Source organism: Nanorana parkeri, unplaced genomic scaffold (assembly GCF_000935625.1).
Source record: "Nanorana parkeri isolate BGI_ZX_2015 unplaced genomic scaffold, ASM93562v1 scaffold665, whole genome shotgun sequence".
Lineage (NCBI taxonomy): Eukaryota > Metazoa > Chordata > Amphibia > Anura > Dicroglossidae > Nanorana > Nanorana parkeri.
Genome location: NW_017306933.1, coordinates 330,152 through 342,555, shown reverse-complemented (window position 1 = coordinate 342,555; position 12,404 = coordinate 330,152). Strand labels below are relative to the sequence as shown.

The 12,404-nt window shown below is 45.7% G+C and overlaps 1 protein-coding gene across 1 annotated transcript in view; it reads right to left on the bottom strand.

Moving 5' to 3' along the window:
- TBC1D17 (TBC1 domain family member 17) overlaps nt 1-12,404 on the bottom strand; it is a 68,016-nt gene that overhangs the window by 18,106 nt on the left and 37,506 nt on the right. The window contains exons 8-12 of the mRNA XM_018563443.1: nt 7,100-7,231; nt 6,794-6,897; nt 3,521-3,615; nt 2,169-2,285; nt 1,993-2,093 (exon numbers count right to left, since the gene is read on the bottom strand). Coding sequence (XP_018418945.1) covers nt 1,993-2,093; nt 2,169-2,285; nt 3,521-3,615; nt 6,794-6,897; nt 7,100-7,231 — 549 coding nt within the window. The remainder of the gene's footprint in view (nt 1-1,992; nt 2,094-2,168; nt 2,286-3,520; nt 3,616-6,793; nt 6,898-7,099; nt 7,232-12,404) is intronic.

Below are 12,404 nucleotides of genomic sequence, written 5' to 3'. Positions count from 1 at the left end.
GGGGCTGGGGAGGGCTTGCATTCTTGTGAGGGCTTCTATTTTTATTTCTAAGTCCAGCGTCTTGCTATGTCCTGAGTCTAGTGCCTCGCTATGTCCTGAGCCAAGTGCCTCACTAAGTCCTGAGTCCAATGCCTTACTAAGTCCTGAGTCCAGTGCCTTACTAACTCCTGAGTCCAGTGCCTCACTAAGTCCTGAGTCCAGTGCCTCACTAAGTCCTGAGTCTAGTGCCTCACTAAGTCCTGAGTCCAGTGCCTTACTAAGTCCTGAGTCCAGTGCCTCACTAAGTCCTGAGTCCAGTGCCTCACTAAGTCCTGAGTCCAGTGCCTCCCCAAGTCCTGAGTCCAGTGCCTCCCCAAGTCCTGAGTCCAGTGCCTCCCCAAGTCCTGAGTCCAGTGCCTCGCTAAGTCCTGAGTCCAGTGCCTCGCTAAGTCCTGAGTCCAGTGCCTTACTAAGTCCTGAATCCAATCCGTTACCAAGTCCCGAGTCCAGTGTTCTGCTGGGGGTCACCACAACTTGGCAAATGTTACCAAGGGGTCCCTGCCCTAGAAAGGTTGAGAACTACTGCACTACAGGTTGCCTGCAGAAAACTACAGGAGGGGGCGGATACAAGACCAGTCCCCCTGCACAAGGAGGGAGAGGAGCAGTGACTGGTCTTTATTACAGAAAGTTCCTGTTCAGAGGTAAAGTTTTACACTTGATCTGGAAGAATCACAAACACACCAAGATTCCAGTAAGAACACACATGACTCTTGTATTTAGACAATATTTGCTTATCCCGGAGTTCAGATTTAAAGACATTCGCAAAGTAAGTGTTTGTATAAGATCTTGGGCTGCAGCAACTGATTGGGGTGGCAGGCTGGAGCCGTAAGGTCAAATAAGGCTTCAGGGGCTGCCTGCTTTGCTCCAGGTACTGGGGGTCATTTTGCCTTGCATGTTATGGTGATATGTTGTTCTGGAAATTGGACCAAGCAGGAGATTTGCTTTCTAGCACGAAATACAGAGGTGTAATTGTGGCCTTAGAGCCCTGGTGCCCAACCTGTGGCCTAAGGGTCATATGCGGGTCTTTGGTATTTGCTCTGCAGCCCTTTGCAGACCCCAGCACTCAGCAGAGGATGCATGTATTTGTAAAGAAGCTATAATGACAGTGATCTCTAGCAATCTCTGACTATATCCTGCAGCCTCCAACCACCCCTTTTGCATGCCTGCAGTCCCCAATCATCTCCTCTAGTATGTAGGAAGTCTCCGATAGTCTTCTGTCATGTACCGAATATTATGCAAGGCCCTTTAGAGCTGCCATGGGCCACAGTTGAGGCCGCCCACATTGTAAGTTGACAATCACTGCTTTAAAGATTCTGCTGGCATGAAGGGCATGTGAAGGTGTCACCAACTCTCCAGAATATTCAGGAACCATAGTATTAAATAGCTGTACTGTTTTTAGCAGCTTCTCCTTTAAAGAACTATGAGGCGAGTGCTTTTCACTCACCTCATAGTGCTAGCCGACTTGTGACAATGAGACTGTCACAGGTCGGCTCAGTAGATCGGGAGGTGAGCGAACACATACCGGCGTTCGCTCACTTCTCGATCCTGTCACAGCTCTCTGCCGTGACAGGGGAGGGACTGGATTCCCCCTCTCCGCTCCGATAGCGCTGACTGGCGGAACGGACGGGGGAGGGTGCAGCTGGCTCTGCCTATCTAAAGGCAGAGCCAGCTGTCAGTCACGCAGCTGGGCGGATCCCGGCACAATTGTCAGGATCCGCTTCAGCTGCGGCGTCTCAGTATAGCGCGAGCAGCTGCTCGCTGTATACTGCGGCGTCTCAGTATACTGAGCCTAGGGCGACGGGAGGACGCTAGTTTGTGTCCTCCCATTACCCTAAGGAGAACTATGGGGAAAAGACTTAACCCCATAGTTCTCCTTTAACACAATCCTATTCCTTATTTAATTAGACCAGAATAACTTCCATAAGCAGACATTCACTTGTTCTCCGTACTAACCAACAACTCCATGAAGCCAGAGAAGCACCAGAAGGCATCCACCTCGTTCTGTGTGACATAGAGGACCGGGGACAGAAGATCGCTCATCCCCTGGACATAGCCTGAACAGAAAACAGACTCAATCAATGAAATGGAACAGGGAACGGGATTTAGAGGGACAACTCTAAACTACATACCCAGATCAAAGTTAAACATGCAGTATGTCATCAAGACGTCATTGAGAAGACCTAGGCCTGGGTTATCATTCCCCTCATAAAACGTATTGTTTCGGTCAGTACGGCTGACGTCTCTCTCTGAAAAAAATAAAAATTAATTATTGTCTAAACAGACCCCTGATATTTCACTTTTAAAATGGAAAAAGAGATTGAGAACACAGAGTCCTCAATCTCTTTTTCTGTGTCCCCTGTTATCAATGAACAGGAATCCTCTATGGGTGATATGATAACATGAGATAACATGAGGGGGGGGGGAAGAGTGAGAAACACACACAGACCGATGCTCAGAGGAGGAAGGGAAGCATGAGAGAGACCGACCGACCAATGCAGAGAAGCTCTCAGCGTCGGTCGGTTGATCTTTCTCCCTCACTTTCTCTCCCTTCCAGTCTCTATCACATCCCCGGGGCCTCTGTCTGCTAGGAAACACTTACATTTCCTCCAGGCAGCCGACCTGCAGCTCCTCTTCAGCCTCAATCTCCGGCGGGAGGTATGCGGGACCTGCCGAATTGTACTATTCTTACCATTTAATAATAAAAAGTTATAGCTTGGAGCCCGCCCCTACCCCCCTGGCCGCCTGGGTCCCTTACAACTTTAGTGGCTGTATCCCCTGATGGTGTTCCTGCAGGGTAGGAGCAGTACGATCTGGGGGGCCCCCTTCTTCCTCGCAGGGCCCGGTCGCAATTGCAACAGCTGCGACCCTGGTAGTTTCGCCAGTGCTCGCAGCCATACCCACAGCCCACCTTAAGCTGACACTCGGCACCGGGCAGCATATTTTGAATGGCTGCTTGGTGTGAGGACAGTGCTGCACCAGGGGGAGACTGAGGAGCCTCTCCCCTAGAAAAGAGGAAGGCATGCGGTGACCCACTGAACATGAGGTCGGACCCACCTTTGGGTCATGACGCACCAGCTGAGAACCAAGGGTTTAAACCATCCATAGCCCCAAATTGCATCTAAAACAAAATAGGCTGCACATTAGAGCTACAAATATGTTTAATATGTAACCTTCTGGGTAGCTACATTTACGTACATTTCTGTGAATATTGGATAGTGAGGTTTACTGTGTCTTTAAAAATTGGCATTGTGTCTTGCAGTAAATATGCCTGTCTGTGTGTTTTATATTATACTGTATCATCAATAGATTGTTCTTCGCTTGTAGCACTCTACTAGAGGTCAATAACCGGGATTCTGCAATATCTATTGGCATGAGCACTTTATATAATACGCAACCCTCCGGAGTGACACCTGTGCACCACACAGGACCTTCCTGACCAACCTGTACCAAAGCCAGCGTGACTGCATCATGTTATACCGACCTATCAAACTGCGATATCCGCGCAGCAGAGAATTCCTCCTCTCTTGATCTTCGCTCACAGATTTCCACTGCAGTTTCATACGGAAATACTCATCCCTGCAAACAGCAAGACAAACACTGGAACATGTGTTGAACAGTGTCCCACGGAGATGGCACTGCGCCCATGCTATCTGCCCGCTTGTTTGGTTCTGTCACAGTTTACAACTTGCAAAATGTGTGGGAGAGACTGCATTAACCCCTCTGTGCTTTGAGAAAGACACCAAGCACAGATTACATAATCATCATGGAGTGATATTTGTTTAAGGGTCTTAATAATTCTCGTGGGTCGATATGAGAAAATCTCAATTTATCAGAGAATAAAATGTATTGATCATAAAGATGGAATGACTGGAAGCAAGATTTCCAGCATTTCAATGCCGTGCCAGAAAGGGAAAATGCTATGCCAATTTGATGCCTCCTTTAGAGTAAACCTATTATAGGAGAAATATGGGGAATGCTACTGATGACCTCCTGAAAAAGCTAGTTGCCTGGCTATTGTAGCAACCTTGTGGTGTTTAAACTGATCTGGAACAAATATGAAGATCTGGTAAAAGTCAGAATTCCTAATTTGCATACTTGTTCCGAGGCAGTGATTACTAATAGTGATGAGCTCGGGCGTGTTCGCAGCTCCACGTGCCGAGCCCGCCAGGAAGCTGACAGCGCCAATCACAGGTACCGAGACATGTTCCCGGTCTGCAGCTGCAGAGATCGGGAAATGTCTCAGTGCCTGTGATTGGCGCTGCATGCTGTCAGCTTCCTGGCGGGCTCGGCACGTGGAGCTGCGAACACGCCCGAGCTCATCACTAATTACTAAAGCAAGGTTAGCATAACTGCCTAGCAACTAGCATAACCAGAAGAGATCAACAAAGGCAACCTCGGTGGGTTTCTACTGACATGTTTCTTTGAAAGTTGAACTGAAATTTTAGTTAAAATGAATACATTCTTGCTGCATTAAAAATCGAAAAGGTGTGGAAAATCCTACAGTTTATATTCTTTAGTAAGCAGCCACAACCTGAATGGAAAGGCCTGTTCCCTGCCAGGATGCTGTAGTGAAGGACCCTTGCTCTCAGTTTGGAAGCAGTGGTCTCTCTACAGAGGTCCCACACACCCCAGTGGTCAGAGCTAAAGCTCACCAATCAGCAGGGGGAATAAAGTTTGCTGAATGCAGAGTTATAGGTCTGAATCAGAGAACACTGATTGTCAGGGAGCAAGGCTCCTTCTCTGCAGCATGCTGGCTGGGGACAGGCTTTTCTACTTAGACTGACACCTTTTGTTTTGATGCACCTGGAATGTACTAAGCTAATGTAAATTGAAAGTTCAATTTGGTTTTAACACAGCAATAAACTGCACAGCAAAGTGACATAACATATAAATATCTAACAGACATAAAAATGCCAATAGTCTCCCTTTTACATAAGGCATCTAAGCTATGTATTATGGTGGTCCCTTAAATGATGGGTGCATGTTTGTGTACACGTTTTCCTTTATTAATATGGCCCCATGAACTGTCGACTGCATAGAATGAAAGGAGTTCCCGCTTTCACAAGCCGCTTTGTGCCAGGGTCAGGGCAATGGCTGTAGGAAGTCCTCTGGTACTAAACACAAAGGGGGCATGAATCTGGATGTTATGGTAAAGATTGGTGGTGGGTAGAGCTTGTGCCAGGCCCATAGATAATAATTGTCTGCACAAATCTCACCCCTCTCCCCCCCATCTTCACCTCAGTGTCTAGGTCAGCCTTTCTCAACCAGTGCCTTCTGGCTTCCTCAGGGGTTCCTTGAAATGTTCATATAGCATCATTCCTCTGATATAATGAGGGCTTCTGATGGGAAAAAGGGGGACTCTGGTGTGAAAGAGGGGGAATCTTACTTAAAAGGGGCTCCTAGTGTGAAAGTAGGTGAAGCTGATGTGAAAGGAGGGGCTCTGATGTCAAAGGGAGGATTCTGATGTGAATGGTGACCCCCACATTAGTTGTGTGTTTTTGTGTGGTGTCTCCCCTTAAAATCTAACCAGACCCCTATCTGGGATAAGTACATATGGCCATAAAAAAGGATATGTGTACACAAAGGTACACTTTTATCCTTTAATCTCTGCCTTGGGGATTAGGAGTACAGAACGGGGAAATGAATGGCCTGTTTACCATCATATTCCAGTTTTTTGGTAATAGAACTTATCTGAACTTGATGCAGAGATCTCGGCAATGACGGAGAAATCTAATCTCCAGTGATTACTGAGGAGAGAGCTGCTCCTTCACTTAACATATAAAAAGCTGATTAGTAAGCTGCCTTACATTGCAGCACAGGAGTTCTTGGTTAAACTTTCACCTAGGACAGTGCCTGCATGAAGTCTGATACTGCATTGGGTTCCTCACACTATAAAAACCTAATTTTGGAACAGACAATCAATTGCAAGCTTGAAGCAATGGCCAATCTGCAAGGTGCTGTCTATCCTTTAAAATGCTGCATAATGTGTAAGGAGTAAATTATTAGGTAAATCCGGTAATGGCTCATTGGTGCTGCATGCTTTCAGTGTGGGGACGAACATCCTTTCAGCATATAAAGGCTCCCAGCATATCATTAAATATGCTGGTAGAAGAAGGGTTACTTGGTGTTAGAGCCTAGTTTATGGGCTAGGGTATGTTTTAAGGTGTTAAAGTCTTAGAAGAGAAAGTTAATTGTTAAGTGATGATTTCATGTGATGAATTAAGTGTAGAGAAGGGGGGGTTGTATGGTAAGAATTAGTTATGGGTTAACTGTCTAGTGTTGAGTGGAAGATTATGTGTTAAAGACTTGTTTTAGAGGTCAGGTGTTAACTTATTAGGCAGGGGAGGGTTAAATGATTGTGGGTTTATTGCAGATGAAACAGTATTCACATTAGTTCTTGGTGCTGGAAACCTTGATGACAATTGCTGACCTCCAAGCACCAAGAGTAAGTATATTAATGATTTACAAGGCTAAAAGGGAAAATTTATTTTGCCTTCCTCAGTCACACTTCCTCATATCTAATTTTGTACTGGTTTTATTAAGTGTATGGAAGTTTGATTCAGACGGACTGAACACCAGGCATAAAGGTGAACCCATCACTGCACCCTCCACACAAAAAAGTGCATCTCCGGGCATATCACCTTATGTCAGCTCTGTTCAGGGTCCGCAAAATGTAATAGCAGCATAAATGTGGTAATCACAATGTTCTCCACTAGAGGGCTCACCCAATAATACAGTATGCAAACATGCTTACGTTTTCCTACGAACTAAAGCTTTTCTCTCTTCTGCTGTGCTGTCCCATGGATAATAACCCAAAAGAAACTTCCAGGCATCTTTCCGAAGTGCAGGACATAAGCCCTAAAAAAAAAAAAAATCAAGCGAATAACATATATTTAATATAATAGATCCCCATGTGCTTCAATATATCTGCAATGAGCTTTTGTTTGAGTGATTTCTCTGCAGGGAAACAGCCCCATCTTGTGTGCAAAGTTGGCAGTGCAGGGTCTGCAGTGGATGCTGCAGTGTTAAGACCTAATCTCTTTTCTCCAGCAGGACTCACCCCAGAAAATATCCTCTTCTTCAGACCGTCCACATCTATCACTCGCCCTTCAGAATCAATGTGAGATTCCCATTCCTGTTCGCTGACGGGTGCCTGGCGCTGTATGACTGGCCGTTCGCCCAAATCCACTTGCTGCAACAGATTTTTATTTTTTTTTTGGTTGTTAGCGTACAGCCTGAAACCCACAATGACAATCCCCAGGACTCTGAATATCACTTAACATGCTGAACTGCGGCAGATGCGACTGTAATTACAAAATCCCTTTCAAGGAGAAGTGCGCTTTTAAAACACATTATCTCCTTTGATACACACCGGCAAAAAAAAGCATGTTTGACAATACAACCATTTACCTTTACCCTTTTCTCCTGTCCTTTGAGAGCCATCATCAAGTGTCCTGACAGTTCATATATCCTTTTGTTTATAGTAAACCCAGGGCCGGACTTAGGCCTTTAGGCGCACTGTGCGAGAAAGCTTTACAGCGCCCCTCAGTGACCACACCTCTCAGTGGCCACACCCCCAGTAACCACACCCACTTCCCCCAATATCCGCACCATTTAAAGACTCCTATTTTGTTAAGCCGCAAAGAAACATATTAAAAAGTATGATAAAAATAAAACTTTTATTTAAAAGGTATTAAACTTGTAGGCACAATATAAGTATTCTTATCAAATAAAACAGAAGGCAAACAATAAATGTCAAACTAAAATAGTCTATAAAAATAAAGTGTCAGGATGTCATGCCGATCCCTTTTTTCAAGTAAGTGCATCTAGAAAAGTAAAAATAGAAAACAGAACACAAAACCCGGACTACTTGTAAAATGAATGAATTACTATATGTCCGAATATACGAAAAATTTATTCGGGCGCATAATAATTTGTTTGAGAATGTGCGGCGGCCATGTTGGCCATCGGTGTGTTCTGTGAATGCGTCCCACCATCTTGGAGGCGGGGAGCATGACGTTACATGACGCCATGTATGCGTGGCGTCAGGTGATGTCACACGCCGATATTGGCCCCACCATCTTGGTGTATACCTAGATATACACCAAGATGGCGGCGCCCAACACGTGCGGTGTTATAGGACGTCATGCGCCCTGCCTCCAGAACACGCCAGTGGCTGAATCCAAAATAGCATAAAAATGTGTTTTGTGTGATGAAACGTTTTTAGTTTTCGTTCATTTCATCTGAAATTAATTTTTAGTCTTCGCACTTGTCTAATAATACAAGACAAGACACAGAGAGCGCCTCCATCGCATAAAAACGTTTTAATAAACAAATAACAATTGGTTCGGAGGAAGGAGGCGTGACCTCTGAAACGCGTAAAACCACTTCGCTACCAGGGAAGACGAACAGCGGCTGGATATGCACCTTTCGTTCTGACCCTTTTATGCCTGTTTTTATTTGTCCTTTGTGAGTACCTTTATACAGTTTTTATTTGTTTATCAAAACCTGCGTGGACCTATATGGGTTGTACTTGATGGACGTATGTCTTTATTTAACCCCAAATACTATGTAACTATGTAAACAGACCCCTGACATTTCCCTTTTAAAATAGAAAAAAGACATTGAGGACACCAAATCCTCAATTTCTTTTTCAGCAGCCTCAGCACTCAATGAATGGGAAGCACTCAGTACAGAGGCTTCCCATTCATATTTACTATCAGCAGGTTCTGAATGGGGAGGAGCCTCTGTGCTGAGTGCTTCTCCCCATTGAGGAAATCTTGAATGAACAGGAGGTGATGTAAATCACAACCTGTTCATTCATGACTGGGCACACATAGTACTATGCCCAGTCATTTACAAACACTGGAATGATCAGACGATCGCTCCAGTGTTTGTCCTTCTCACACGGAGGACCAGTATATATCAATGATATTTACCGATCTCCCGCTCAGCCCCGCTGTCATCCTGAAACTGACAGGATGACAGCGGCTCCGATCTCCTCCCCGCTCGGCCATCCTGACAGAAGCGGATCTGCGGAGTGGGAGGGTAGGATCATTTAGGTCAGGGGTGGGGGGCCAAAACGATAAGTGCACTTTGCTTTGAAGTGCACTTACCCTTTAAGGTGACACAGTGACACTGGGCAGTCATAAATCAAACAAGGGTAAGGATCCCTATAGATGTCCATGCTTCTAAAGGTTTGCTCACAATTTGCTAGCCCTGAGTTTACATGAGATGGTATCTGCTAACAAATGGTATTTTTCTGCAGCTTCTCTCCTAAATTTCTTGGTTTCTGAACATTTTGTATAATAAGACACTTTGCAAAACCTCACTGAAGGCATCTGCTATACAAAAATAATCATTTTATTACATCTATTTTCGGCCACACTTATAACTAGGTATGATAAACAACATAACAGGACTTAATGTAGGTATTTTATATCTGCCTGCACATACAGTTAAAATGTTGTGTGCATTAAAAATATATATTATGTGCATCAGTGGGACTTTAATATTTATCAGTAAAAGCCAAATCATTCCATAGGAATCAGATATATTTAGTGACAGCATTATTTATTAAAAAGCATCTGGACAACGTCCACATCCAAGCAAACAAATGTCCAAGTACATGTAACATGCAATATACATTTCACTGACCACATCGACTAGCATTTTAGATTACATTTATGCAATTTGAGGATTTGTGCAAATCCTAGACGTGCTATGCTCTATGGTTAGTATGAAATGATTTGTATTGGTTTTTAGTGCTGAAAATGAAAGTCCCACTGATGCACACACATGGCCTGAGTGGCCAGATTATTATGAAAGCCCCATCAGTACTTCGTTGGGCCACGAGATGTTGAAAGGTGATGCGAGGAATCTGACACTGCACTGTTGCCCTTCTGTTGTCTTGTACCAGTCTTGCCACTCTCCGTTCTGCCCTAACATTGACTAGTCACTGACGGCCACAATTCGCACGTTCAGACCCAGAATTTCGTCTGACAGTCCAGTCTATAAAGGAGAACTATGACATGAGTGATTTCCACTCACCTCATAGTTCTAGCTGACCTGTGACAATGAGACTGTCACAGGTTGGCTCAGTAGATCGGGAGGTGAGCGAACACATACCGGGTTCCCTCACCTCTCGATCCTGTCACGGCTCTCTGCCGTGACAGGGGGAGGGGCTGGATTCCCCTCTCCCCGCTCCGATCTGCCAGCGCTGACTGGCGGAACAGACGGGGGAGGGGGCGGGTACAGCTGGCTCTGCCTCTAGATAGGCAAAGTCAGCTGTCACTCAAGCAGCTGGGCGGATCTCAACATCGATGTCGGGATCCGCTCCAGCTGCGGCGTCTCAGTATACCGCGAGCTGTAGCTCGCGGTATACTGAGCTTAGGGTAACGGGAGGACGCTAGTTTGTGTCCTCCCGTTACCCTAAGGAGAACTATGGGGAGAAACACTGACCCCATAGTTCTCCTTTAAACACTTTAACAACAGCTGCTCTTGAACATTTAACGAATTCTGCTGTTTTATAGCTAATTTGCCTACAAACGTCAGGTGGTCATAATAATCTGGCCACTCAGTGTATAAAGTTTACAAAAGAGATATCAGCACTTGAGCTAGAACTAACTGTGATAGTATTGATAGTATTTCCTCTACAGCCTTGGTTCTCAACTGGTGGGTCGTGACCCAAAAGTGGGCCACGACCCCATGTTCAGTGGATCACAGCTTGCCTTCCACTATTCTAGGTGAGAGGCTCCTCAACCACCACCTTTCGCACCACTGGCAGTTCCCACGGCAAAATATGCTGCCCAGCACCGAGTGTAAGCTTGAGGCGGAGTGGGCTGCCGCTATGGTTGCGAGGGTGCTCCATCCTACATACAGCTCCCTCATGTGTCCTAAAGTGGTGCCTGGACCGGAGTGACATCACATTCTGGCTTCCAGCACCTCTACAGGGCACACAAGGGAGCCGTACAAACAATGCACATATGGATGGAGCTCCATCACAGCACAGCAGCCCACACTGGACCCCAGGCTGAGGATCCACTCCAGTTCTCATAATGTAGGGAGACAGGTTGGACCTTAAAAAAAAAAAAAATATATATATTTTTTGGGGAGTGTATGTGCGTGTTTGAGAATGTCTCTGGATGTGTGAGACTATGTCTGTGGTTGTGCGAGTCTGTCAGTGTTTTTGAGGGCCTGTTCACACAGGTCCAATGCAATAATCGCACCGTCCTGTGCGATTAAAGCACTGTACCATGCAATCGCACCCACCACGAGGTCTGGTGTGGGAGGTGTGTTACATTGCCATTCATTTGAATGGCATCCCAAACGCACCTCCCACCCACAGTCCGATCGCAGCGCGACTTGGGTCACAACTTAATGACGGAGGACAAATGTGTGTCCTGAGGTTACACAGGTTGAGAACCACTGCTCTACAGTATATGGCACTCGTGCTTTGTAATGCATTCAAAATACCTGTTTTTTTCAAAAGCACAATTGATCTCTCAGTTTAAATCAGCTAAATACATTCCAGATGCATCAAAACAAAAAGTGTTCAATGTCTGACAGTTTTTGTCTTTCTTAAGGTACTCATACACTGGCAGAATTTAGGCCGGTTTTTAATGTCCAGTGTATGGGGCTGTCGGCTCCCTTTCAGGCGGCATTCCTCGATCAGCTGATCGAAGGAGCCAGCTGAAAAATCTTCATACGATCGGCAGCACCTGTCAGCATGCAATGCAAACAGCGCCGATTCCTTGATCGACATGCTGTTTGTGTTGGTGAAGGAATCGCGTCAACTTCTTCCGTTCAGCCCGTGGGTTAAACAGAAGAAATTGACAGGTGTATGGCCAGCTTAATATAGGTATACCCTGAATAGAAAAGCCTGTCCCCTGCCAGCATGCTGCAGAATGGGACCCTGGCTCTCTGTAGAGAAGCAGGGATCTCTCTGCAGAGGTCTAACACGCCCCCTGCTGATTCTGAGCTAGAGCTCCAATCAACAGGGATATAAGCATTGCCGATTGCACAGCTATAAGTCTGACAAAGTAGTGTGCATGTTGGACCTTTGCAGAGAGACCACTGCTTCCCCAGAGAGTGCAAGGGTCCCACTCTGAAATCTTGTGAGCTGACAAACTTTCAGTGCATTCTGCCTGTACTGACTGTTATCAGTCAAATTGTTCCCAGCTATCTCTGAGGACTGCAGAGAACACCTCCCCTCTACGTTATAGAGAAGAGGAGAGATGGAGGTGTTCTGTAGTCATGTCTTAGGCTTATCCTTCATAGATGCAGCACAGTGAGTGAGCATTGTCACCCTAAGGGCTCATTCACACGGGCATGCACGCCCGTGCAAAGGCCCAATCCCGGAAGGA